General features: G+C 43.8%; 1 protein-coding gene across 5 annotated transcripts in view; it reads right to left on the reverse strand.

Annotated features, from left to right (window-relative positions):
- Positions 1 to 11,430, reverse strand: part of magi2a (membrane associated guanylate kinase, WW and PDZ domain containing 2a) — a 385,047-nt gene that overhangs the window by 20,562 nt on the left and 353,055 nt on the right. For 4 of the 5 annotated variants that reach the window (XM_050036738.1, XM_050036737.1, XM_050036734.1 and 1 more), the window contains 5 exons: positions 7,845 to 8,108; positions 7,197 to 7,382; positions 4,478 to 4,694; positions 3,435 to 3,660; positions 1,207 to 1,359 (listed from right to left, as the gene is read on the reverse strand). In XM_050036738.1, coding sequence (XP_049892695.1) covers positions 1,207 to 1,359; positions 3,435 to 3,660; positions 4,478 to 4,694; positions 7,197 to 7,382; positions 7,845 to 8,108 — 1,046 coding nt within the window. The remainder of the gene's footprint in view (positions 1 to 1,206; positions 1,360 to 3,434; positions 3,661 to 4,477; positions 4,695 to 7,196; positions 7,383 to 7,844; positions 8,109 to 11,430) is intronic. The other variant, XM_050036735.1, reaches the window with a different exon arrangement.

The following is an 11,430-nucleotide window of genomic DNA, read 5'->3' on the forward strand; positions in this document are numbered from 1 at the left end:
TCACTATATTTTGACAGTAGTAGCAGTACACGAGAAAGATAATATGTGAAAAAAATCTGGCTGCTCTGCCTCCTCTTTAGTGATCCTAAAATAACATTTGCAAGAATCCACTGCATCTTACCAAAAACAACCGATCAGAACATGTCAATCACTGCTCTTACTCACACTGCGCTGCCAACAGCGTACACAGCAAAGGCAGGTTAACAGGAGAAAACCAATGGCGAAAGGCTAGCTTTCACTTTCACTTCTCCCTGCTCCGATTGGTGGCTTTCGTTCAGGTGCGCTGGATTCTTGCGAATGCCGTTCGGAGCACTAGGAGGAGATTATCTGACTCATGTTCTTCCGTCAGAACACAGTGACAGATTCAGCTGTTATTTTTCGTTTTAACCCACTGAACTTTAAGTAACAGACTTCTTCCACTTCTGATCACTTTCCAGCAGCTTGTATTTTAACTTTAAGTGGAGCTCATGAGGGATTTACTCCTCCTCCTCTTCCACCTGCATCTAGCCCCACTGGACTCCATCGACCACGCCAACGAGGAGGCAAAGTAATATCTCCTCCGGGGGCATTTGAAGCACATTATCTTTGAAGGGTTCATTACAGATAAAGAATGCAAAGCAGACCGATGCTATAGGCTCCAGACGTAAAGATTGGAAAACATGTAAAGACGAAAAAAAACGTGACATGTCAGCTGCAGGATTAATAGAGATTGTGGAGGTTGTAATTTATGTTGCTATAGCAGCACATGGCTTTATTTCAGTTCCACAGTATTTTTATTACATCTTTATAAATTCAGAAAATGTCTGCCTTCTCTGACCGTAGTAGCACAGTAGCAGCTGTAGCTAGAGGGGCGATTGTGCAGCAATGCAAACAGCAAAGTGCAGTTTAAGTTGGCCCACTTAAATGTTTTATCTATCTTTATCTTTCTGAATATTATCTGTTACTAAATGCTAAGGAGCGGTGTGTTTTAGGAACTTGAGAGGAGACAAACTTCTAAAAAAAACCTCACAAAAAGGACGAACCATCTCCGAGTTATTCTGACAGATTATTTCTTAACCCGCTCTGAAAAAGTTGCTGCGGCAGCTTCGATAACATCAGACAATTACAGTGAGCTTCTGCCATGTAATCCAGGCAGATAGAAAGCAGCTTAACCTTTAAATGGGGGTGTTGTGGCTTTCTTGAAGGAAATGACATCATCACACCTACCCTCATCCTCCCGTTACGGATAGCCGGTCCGTCCTCTGCCAGTCGTAGGACGAACAGGTCCATCTTGTACTCCCGCCCTCCGCGGATGCTGAAACCGAAGCCTTTCACGCTCTTCTCCAGCTCCACTGTGAAGAAGTCGAAGTCCTGTGAAAGCTGAGACAAGCACAGATCAGATGTGATGTGATGTTATCGGAGGAGGAAACGAGCCATTACAGCAGAAAACAGTCTCAGGACTCAGCACAGAAAAATAAGGCAATAAGAACGGAGCAATGCAAGGTAAACAAAACACAACCTGGAATCACATTATATATACACACACACACACCTTTCCTTATCATATATGAGGTATAAAGGTAAACAAGGGAGCTGCTCGGGGCGTAAACATTTAAAATATATTTTTTAAAGCATCCAAAAGTGTGTGTCAGCTGTGCACTTTGTCTGCGAACACAAACAGCACCACAGGGAGAAATGAACCAGTGCTGGTGAGTCAGGCTTTCTCTGAAAATACAGTTTTATGAACACAAAGTTTTGTATTTAATGCTTCAGTTTCCATCCTTGACTTCCTGTTGGCCAGGAAATAATGTCATATAGAGAATATACAGAATATATTTGGGCAGACAGTGTCAGCTTTAAGTACATAGAGTACATGTTTAGACGTATAGAAAAAGTATAGCCTAATTTAAGGTAAAGAAATAAACATAATATACACACTAATTAGGGGTTGTCTTGTGTCAACACTATTAAAACTGTGAATCCAAATATCCGCAAAAACTATCAAGGTACAAACTAAAGAAATCAGCTCAGTATTTCCGTCCTGTCCTGCCATCTCCTCCTTTCATGCATCATTTGCTTCCTTCACTCGTCACTCCCTACACTCACCTCTTCGTTCCTCCTTCCCTCTCCTTCCTCTTGCATCTTGTCTTCTCTTTCCCCCTCTGTCCTGTCATCTCCTTCCCTCATCCCTCATCTCCACTACCTGTCTTTCCCTTGCCTCCTCTCCCTGCTTTCTTTATCTCCTTTCCACCTTTCCTTGTTTGCTGAGGAGGCGGGAGGCCTTTGAGCTGAACTAGCGCGCCATGAAGGAGACACCCAAGGCAAGACGTTCCAAAGACATAAGAGCGTTTGACACGCCATCACGAATTATCCATGTGAAGACACATTTACTCACAACACAACACAACAACCACATAGAAAAGTGAGCTGGCCAACTGGACGACAGTGAGCTGGTAGCAAGGAGCAAGAGCGGTGGCCTGGTGGTGAGTCAACCACACATCCCCCCAGACAGGAGAGGTCACACTCACCCAAGGAAGTCCAGGCACATTTTGCATGTCTAATGCAACACGCAGGAAGAGGCACTAAGTTACAGGCTTGCTAGCCTTAGTTGAGGCGGATTCACGAGCCAGGATTAGCATAGCTGCATCACAGCAAGCAAATGTTACAGTTCAGCCATGGAGGCCTCTCGTCCATGAGTAGATGCACTCTTCCTTCTGCGCAGTGATACGGTTGATAGGTGTAGTTCAAATGGAAGAAAACAGTTCCTACATGAAACTGCTCACAACAAGGTCTGTGGATTATCTTAGTAACCAGGTCATGATTTCTGGAAAGAGACATTGCTGTTGAGTTTTTCAGAGGTTTATTTTTGGCACTTTGAGCACCACAAGCTGAGTGCCATCTAGTTCCATTATATTGGAGAGAAGGCAGACATCTCTACAGCTGATATCTCCAACACTCTGCAACTCACACTAAAACAATCCGGACTGATAAAAGGCACCACAGAAAACAGGAAAAATCTGTAGTTTTGATTATGGGGTGAACTGTTTCTTTAAGTTGCTAAACGCTGCACTTGTTACTAACTTCATCTGTCTGCTGTTTGGTGCTGGGCAGTTGAGGGTTTTTAGATTATTTTGTAGTAAAGATAGCTGCCTGCTGCTGCTGGAAATTAGGTTGATGAACCAAAACCGTAAAACTGCAGGCTGTAAAACCAAAACAATGAGCTGAAAGACGCTAAAACTCTGCAGACCTGAACGTGACTGTAGAGTGGTGTGATAATTCTTCACTACAAGCTGCAACATTCACATTAAACAGCCATCTGATCCACTGTTAATGTAAAAATATTGATTGTTGCAGCTTTAAAGGATCCTTATCTCCTTACTGAAATACATATTGGTATAATCCTCAACGATCCAGTATCACTCGAGCTCTAGATGAGAGAACATTTTTCTCCTTACTTGAACAGGTGGCATTCGGTAGTCTGGGATGGCGAACTGCCTGGTGTCGGTAGCGAGCTGTCTGTAGTCCAGAAGCGGCGGGTGCCTGTAGTCCAACGTGGGCGGCTGCCTGTAGTCAGCCACAGGAGGGTGCCGGTAGTCCACCGGCGGCTGTCGGTAATCTGTAAACGGCGGCTGTCTGATGTCTGGTTTAACATCTTGCCTCGCCTTCACCTCTGACCTGTAACTAACAGACCAATCAGGATGAGGGGAGAACTTCCAGCAGGACTTCTATTGCTGTCATCAGTATATTTGCATATACTACATTTTCTCGTGTTATGTTTCAGTGCACTTAGCGTGTTGTGAAAATAATACTCTCCGACAACCTGCTGGGTCACCGAGTGCTCACAGAGACGGCTTGTTTTGGTTCACACTGACAACCATTAAACAAGACTTAAGTGAGGAAATTAAACTGTTTTTGCTCACACATCACATAAAATGTTTATGATAAAAACAAGTTCTCTGGGAGGCTGGTCATGCTGAGTACAAAGAGATCTGGGTACTGTGTAAAGCAGAGGGGAAATGCAATGACATTGTAGATTTTGGGCCCCTGTAGTTCTTGGTAAAATATTCAACAGATCTCCATAAAGACGCAATCTATGTAAATAATTTAGCAGTCCATAAGAGTTAAGTGATGTTATACAACAAACTGAGGAGGAAAGAGAGGGAGTGAGAGATGAATAAAGAGCGGAGATGAGACAGTGAGGTAGAAAAGGCAACATTAGCGAGAGAAAAGGGAGGAAAAAGTGGAAGAAACTACAACAATAGATGAAGAGAATAAAGAAAGGTAGAGAGAATGGAGACGAGGGAATGGAAGTGTCTGATTCAGTCTCAGAGGAACAGTGTTTTGCCCCAGAGACAGATACAGGGCTTGTCTATAAAAATGCCTCGCTGCATCAGAAAATGAAGACAGCTGCAAATTTGACACTGTAACAGCACGGGGATGAAACAGCTTTCATTAGAAGAACTCGTCGCGCTCTGTGGCCTCCTCGGCAGTGTCCTACCTGCCCTCGTGGGTGTAGGTCTGAGGTGGAGGGGCGGGCAGCTGGGTCACAGGGCTCTGGTGAGGGATGGGGTTGGGCTGGCTGACAGAAGGGTTGGGCTCTGTGGCCGCTGGGTTTGGCTGCGAGGCAGCGGTGTTTGGCTGGGTCTTCGGGCTGTGCTGCTGGGCCAGAGGGCTCTGCTTCTCTGAGCTGGGGGCTGATGGAGGATTACTGACCTCTGGGGTTCAAGGAGAAGGACAGAGTGTGAGATTATGATGTTTACTTTCAAGTTTTATTTACAAGTAAAAGTCTTTTGTGAGGCATGGATTAATTTTTTGCCACTTGGGGGCAGTGTAAAACCTGTGAACACAGCTCTGACTTAATATGACCTCGTAGAGCTTGTATGGTGAACATGTCAACAGTTTCCCATAGGGTAGCAAACCCTAACCCACATCCAGCAGAAATGAAGGCGTCACAGTTCTGAAAACCTGTTAAATGTAAGTCCAATATTTTACTTACCCCCCTTTAAAGGAATACTTTACTCCCCACGTGACCATTTGTATATCAGTTACTAGCCCTGACTTACATTGAGTTTGTGAAGAAAATTTACTTGCTTACTTTATTTTACTACTAAAGAGCCAGATATTGGTAGTTGAGTTGGTAGAGACCAAAACGGAGCTTAAAGGAACACTTCACCCCCTAAGTGGTCATTTGTATATCAATTACTCGCCCTGTTTTACAGTGAATTTGTAAAGAAAACCTTATTTTTCTCGCTTGCCTACATGATGAACGAAGAATCCAAAAACAGACAAAATTCTTGATGAATTGTAGTCATAGGCAACTGTATTTAACAACAGCAAATCTATACAAAAAAATCTGTTTACAAACACTCACGCAACTCATGCAGTATAATTCAAGTCTCGTTTAACCAGTCGACAGCCTTTTCCGACGGGGAACTGAACTGAAAGTGAAACTTATCTATGCTCTCTTCAAAGCCAAACTTCATTGACAAAAACAGTAATTTTACCTCACTGAACACAGGAGCTGCTGGTCAACCGCTGCTTTGATCAATTAGTTTGTTTGTGTTATTGTGTGACTTTGGCGTTTTAAAGAGTTAGTTCAGATTCACCAAATTCACACAATAAGTCAAACAAACTAACTGATCGAGGCAGAGGTAGACCAGCAGCTCCAGTTTTCAGCGAGGTAAAATGATTGGTTTTGTCAATGAAGTCTGGCTTGCATGATAAGTTTCACTTTCAGTTCGGTTCCCTGTCAGAAAGGTCTGTCTGTTTGGGAAGTAGTGAGTGAGTAGTGTGTGAGAGTTTGTAAACAGATGTTATGGGATATTTTTGCTGAGAGTGAAAACTCTATGCTCTCTTCAAAGCCAGACTCCATTGACAAAAGCAGTAATTTTATCTCACTGAACACAGGAGCTGCTGGTCTACAGCTGCCTCCATCAGTTAGTTTGTTTGACTTATTGTGTGACTTTGGTGGGTCTAAACTGACCCGTTAAAAGACAAAAGTCACAAAGTAACTCAAACTAACTAACTTATCGAGGCAGCGGTCAACCAGCAGCTCCTGTGTTCAGTGAGGTAAAATTACTGTTTTTGTCAAGGGAGTCTGGTTTTAAAGAGAGCATCGATAAGTTTCACTTTTAGTTCAGTTCCCTGTTTGGAAAGTATTGAGCATACAACTGGATAAACATACTACACTGCAACAGATGTTTTGGTATAGTCTTGCTGTTGTTAAACGTGGACCCCTATGACTTCAGTTTATCAAGAGTTTTCTCTGCTTTTGGATTCTTCGTTCACAGTGGAGGCATGAGAGAAAAATAAAGTTTTCTTTACAAATTCAACATATAACAGGGTGAGTAACTGAAATATAAATGATCACTTGGGGGGCGGAGTATTCCTTTAAGCTCAGTTTTGGTCTCCACCAACTCAACTACTAAATGCTCAACTTTATGAGCCTATCACGAAATTTGATCATCTACCGTTTGGTGCTGAGCAGAAAGAGTACAGTGGGTTTTTACAGCTGCCTTGTGAGGCCGAAAACGACGCTATGAGAGCAGTGAGAGTGAACAAAAATAGTAAAGTTAAGAACCAGAGAGCTCAACAGTCGATGAAACTCGCCGAGGGGAGCAGCAGATTGGGTGATAATTCTCAGTATGTCCATCAAAGGGCAAATCACACCACCCACTTGAGCTCCATAATGCTATTTATGGTTAAAAACTCTACAGGGTACCTTAATGTAGCTCTAAATACGGAGGTTATAAATGTCCAGGATGTGGAAAGCAAACAACGAAAAAGTAGGGAAAAGGTAAAGAGACAAACCATCATCATACAGTTTAGTCATAGTTGGTCTTGCATGCTTAGTCTTGCATTTTAGGACAGTTATTTGTTTAAGGTGGTTAAAGGAGACATGACCATGCTTGCAGCACACAAGAAGAATCACTAAAAAACTGAAATGACGCACCATATTTTTAGGAACAGTCATTTGTATGGGTGTTACTGTAACCACAGTGAGAGACAGCAGCATTTGCATGCACAAGTGTCGAGAAGAGACTTTGCAGACGAGAGGAGCACCACTCATGAATGTGACAAGTGACAGTTAATCTAAAAAGAATCCCATTTTGCAAAAGTCATATTACAACTTTGATTTAATGGAGCAAAAATCAATTACTGTCATAAATCACAGTCTCGCCAAAGTGTTGCAGTGTCAGGTCCACGTGTTTGCTCACCTTCCTGCGGTATGATCCTCAGGGTGACGCTGAGGCCTGCATCCTTGATCAGCTTAACGATGTCGGCGTGCGGCATGTTGACGATGGACTGGCTGTTGACTGCCAGTATCCTGTCCCCCACCTTCAGCTTCCCGCAGCGGTCGGCCGGGCTGCCCTCGATGATGCGGCCAATTTTGTGGGGCACAGCTGTTGGAGGATTCAAACGCAACACGCTGCAGGTAAGAGACGCGCTCAGCAGCAGATTGGAGGATTACGCCTGTCTGTGCCTCACACCACACTCACTCTCTGACTGACTGAATATGCCTCTGTCTCTCTCATTTTGCTATTCACCCCAGGCTTACGTAAGGCATCCAGGTTTTTTTTTTTTTTTTTCATGTGTGTGGGCGATGCGCTGATGCTCTTGGCAGCATAGCAGAGATGTGTGTGACTGACGTGCTGTGGGAGGGCATGTATAATTGAGGAGATACAATAAGAGGGGCTTCACTTTTCATTGAGCCATGACCTCTTCTTATACTTAAGTTTGGCTCATATCTTGACACTGTGCTGACTTTACCTGATCGTTAATGTGCGTCTGAGAGCTTCCACAAGAGGTTCAGCTCTTACTATGCAGACTCTATAAAACACCACTGAAACAATCACAAGACTCACTGTTGGTGGCGGCCGCCTCAGGCCTGTTGAGCGAGCTGATGATGACAAAACCGAAGCCTTCGCTCTCCTTTCGATTGATGATGACATCGCTGGGTTGAGTGTTGGGGGTCGACGTCCTGTCTGAAGTGGCAGTGGCGTTGCCCATGCTGGAGTTGGGTGCCTGGGTCGTGCTGGTGCTGTTGGCATATGTGAAGTCACTGCGGGGGGAGCTGTGTTGCGTGGAGACGGAGCCCGGGCTGCGGCCATTCTCTGGACAAGAATCACCTGTAGGGGGAGGTAGAGAGCTCAGCGACCAAGTACATGAAGACGGTAGTGGAGGAAGTACTCAAGAATACGTTGGTGAAGATTGTCAGTCATCCAGGTCATGGTAATCTTAAGTGCTATATCATAGGCAACTGGACATGCTTGAGTTACTTGAAGACACTTTGCCTCTCATCTTGGCCAGAGAAGACAGATGGTTTGAAAGAGGCGAGAAAGAAGCCATCGATGACCAACGTTAAACCAAGGAGGTGGCCTATGACACCACTTATCATCCACCTACAATGCAGTCTTAGGATCCCTCCCCAGACGACTAAACCCCCATTCACACTTGGACCCATCTAACCTAACAACACACAAGATGGCCGGGTGGGTCAATGACTTACATGTGACCTCAACGACTCTGCTGGGATTCACACCCACACAGAGTTTAAAGCCTGCGACTCCGCACCAGTCTGGTAGAAGTGGGAAGTGGAACGTCTTCAAGAAACTCAAGCAAGACCACTATATATAGCACTGAAGATTACTTAGATATATTTTCCTAGTCCTTGTCACGTGTCCTTGAGTTAATTTTTCAGTTGCGTCTTGTTATATACCAAAATTTTTTTAATTTTCAGAATCACTCTTTTCTTTTCCTATTTAAAGTCTTTATATTTGTGATGACTCATTTTGAACTGGTGTAGAAAGAAAACACAGGATCCCACAGCTTCTTGAATATAACATGGATTGCTCAAGGACCTTCCAGACCAAAGTCCCTTAGATTTAGGGACCCTACACGGCATAGTTTGAGACACAAATCAAGGTCAATTAAAATGATAAATGGACTGCACTAACACCTTTCTAGTCTTCTGACCACTCTAAAGTGCTTCTACACCACATGTCACATTCACCCATTCACACACAGATTCACACACTGGTGGCCCAGACTACCAGACATGCCTGCTACTCAGTAACCATTCACATGCACTCACACAGTGATGGAACAGCCATTGGGAGCCATTGGGGTTCAGTATCTTGCTCAAGTATACTTCGACATGCGAATTGGAGGAGCCGTTGATCGACCACCAATCTTCCAAGTAGTGGACGACCCGCTCTACCTCTGAGCCGCAGCCGAAAATATTTTATATTGAGAACTAGCAGGCTTTATAGAAGCTCGCAGACAACAATTAAGCAGAGCATATTTTCTAACATTAAGTAAAAACTTTGATTTCTATTCTTGCACAAAATAAATAAATTCAAGCACTTTCAATGACCCATGACTAATGATACCTTGAGGATCTTGCTTTCTTAAAAAGTAAAACAAAAAGTTCAGTGCCCCTCCACATCCCAATTATTTTCGTACAGTCCATAAGAAATAAGTACCAATACAACAACAACAACAACAACGACTGTTACAGGTTGAAGTTATTCAATCCAAATCTTGTCTAGGTAAAGTTACAGAAGTGTTATTAACAAAAGGTACTCAGTGTATTTTTTTATTAGATAATTAGATTGTCCTGTTGAAGCTGGAGGAGGTGAAGCTGGTTTTGCACCTTGTGTACAGTAAGGTGGTTTAGTTCAGTGGTTCCCAACCTAAGAGTCCGGGCTCCTCCAAAGGGCGACAAGAGAAATCTGAGGGATGGTTAATTAGCCTCTCCAGGATTTCATGGGCTGTTTTTGGGATAGTTGCGGCCTGAAATGTCTGATTTCCTGATAGCTTTTCTATAAAATGTTGAGATACAAGTTTGCTGTGTTACAGCCTTTAGCCTTGGTTAGCACAGGAAATGGATGATAGTTATGCTCGAGGTAACAGTCAGGTCAGCAGATGGCCTAAAAGAGGAGTCGAGGTCAGGCTACTTGACCTTTGTTATGAATGCACTCCATTAATGGTCTCCCAGTTGTGGCAGAGGGAGTACAGCTGCCCAGATAAGGGTACCTAGCCGGCTCTGTTGCCATAGCTCCCAACGTTAAGGGGAAGGGAGATTGCCCAATACTCCAGACTCAACAGATGAGTCTCTTTTTAGATATGTGCATTTTGTAAGAAACAGTCGAGGTGATTTAGAGCGAGCCAGGTGAGCATGCTTGTTGTTAAAAGTCAGTAACCAATAGAAACTTCACATAGCCATAAATCAGGACAGAATATCCTTATTTGGGAACGTAGAGTAACTGACTAGGGAATACCGTTTGGGTTGATTGCAAGAACCAGGCAAGGACAGTGTTACATTCTCCTCTGTAAACTGTGCCTCTCCTCGATCAAGTCTTCATTAAATACCATGTGTGATCCATCAAAGTCTTCTGAGGTCTTCTTCAGTTATTAAATCATCAGCTCTGAAATTCTTTCTTCAACAGCATGTTGCAATTTTTTAAGGTCAAGGAAATTGCGCGGACAAGTGAGAACTACAATTATTGCATTTGCTTTCTCAGACTTGGAGTTTATTATTATGAGTAATGAGTGTTTCCTAAGAATTAGAATCGTTTTGTAATGGGGTGGTGGGTGATGGGGATGATCAGCTGTTGCTGCTTTTGATGCAGTGCTTAAGGACTGTCTCCTTGAGCTCCTCTCCTCCTGCTCTTCCTGCCTAGGGTTGGGTACCGAAAGTCGGTGCTTATATGGAACCGGTACCTATACAACCGATACCTACCGGACCGAAACAAAACGCACATTACGGTGCCTCCTTTCGGTGCTTTTTAAAAAAAATGCTATGTCTCCCTCTATTGGACGTTACACGTAACAGAATCATTCATTCATTCATTCGTTTGTTGAATGTATATTATTATTTAACGGCACGCTAAGCACCGTTGGGCATCACTTCTGTTTACGTTCAACAAAACAAAACACAATGGAGCTAGGTTTGGAAAAATGTTATTTGAAATCTGTTTTTAGCCTCATTGTAGCCTGCAGCTCTAACTGCCTCTCTGGGCACCACGTTCACGTGTACACGCTTGCGCGAGACCAGCGAAAGCACAAGCTTTGCTTACCCGTGTTTACATTACGTGACACGTGCACCGCAGGGAGAGACAACAGTAACCACATATCCAAGACCAACGCCATTGTCCGCCTGAACTACGGTAGAAATGAATGACTTACTCCTCTGAAAGCCTGCCATCTGGTCCTGCGGGCCTCTGCCTTTTCTTCCAGTTGATCTTGGGGAAGTAAAAAAATGTCTCCAGAACACCACGGGTCAGTAGTGCTGAAAACTCAGGGTGATCGGTGATGCATGGTCTCTGAAGATCAGCAGTCTCGTCAGTGCTGATGTCCAGATTCTCAAGTGCAGGCATCGCCAATTCCCAGTCTGAGCAGCAAAGACTTTCCTCATCCGTTGGCATTGCTTTGCATTTGAAACAACTA

Source organism: Epinephelus moara, chromosome 23, assembly GCF_006386435.1.
Source record: "Epinephelus moara isolate mb chromosome 23, YSFRI_EMoa_1.0, whole genome shotgun sequence".
NCBI classification, from domain to species: domain Eukaryota; kingdom Metazoa; phylum Chordata; class Actinopteri; order Perciformes; family Serranidae; genus Epinephelus; species Epinephelus moara.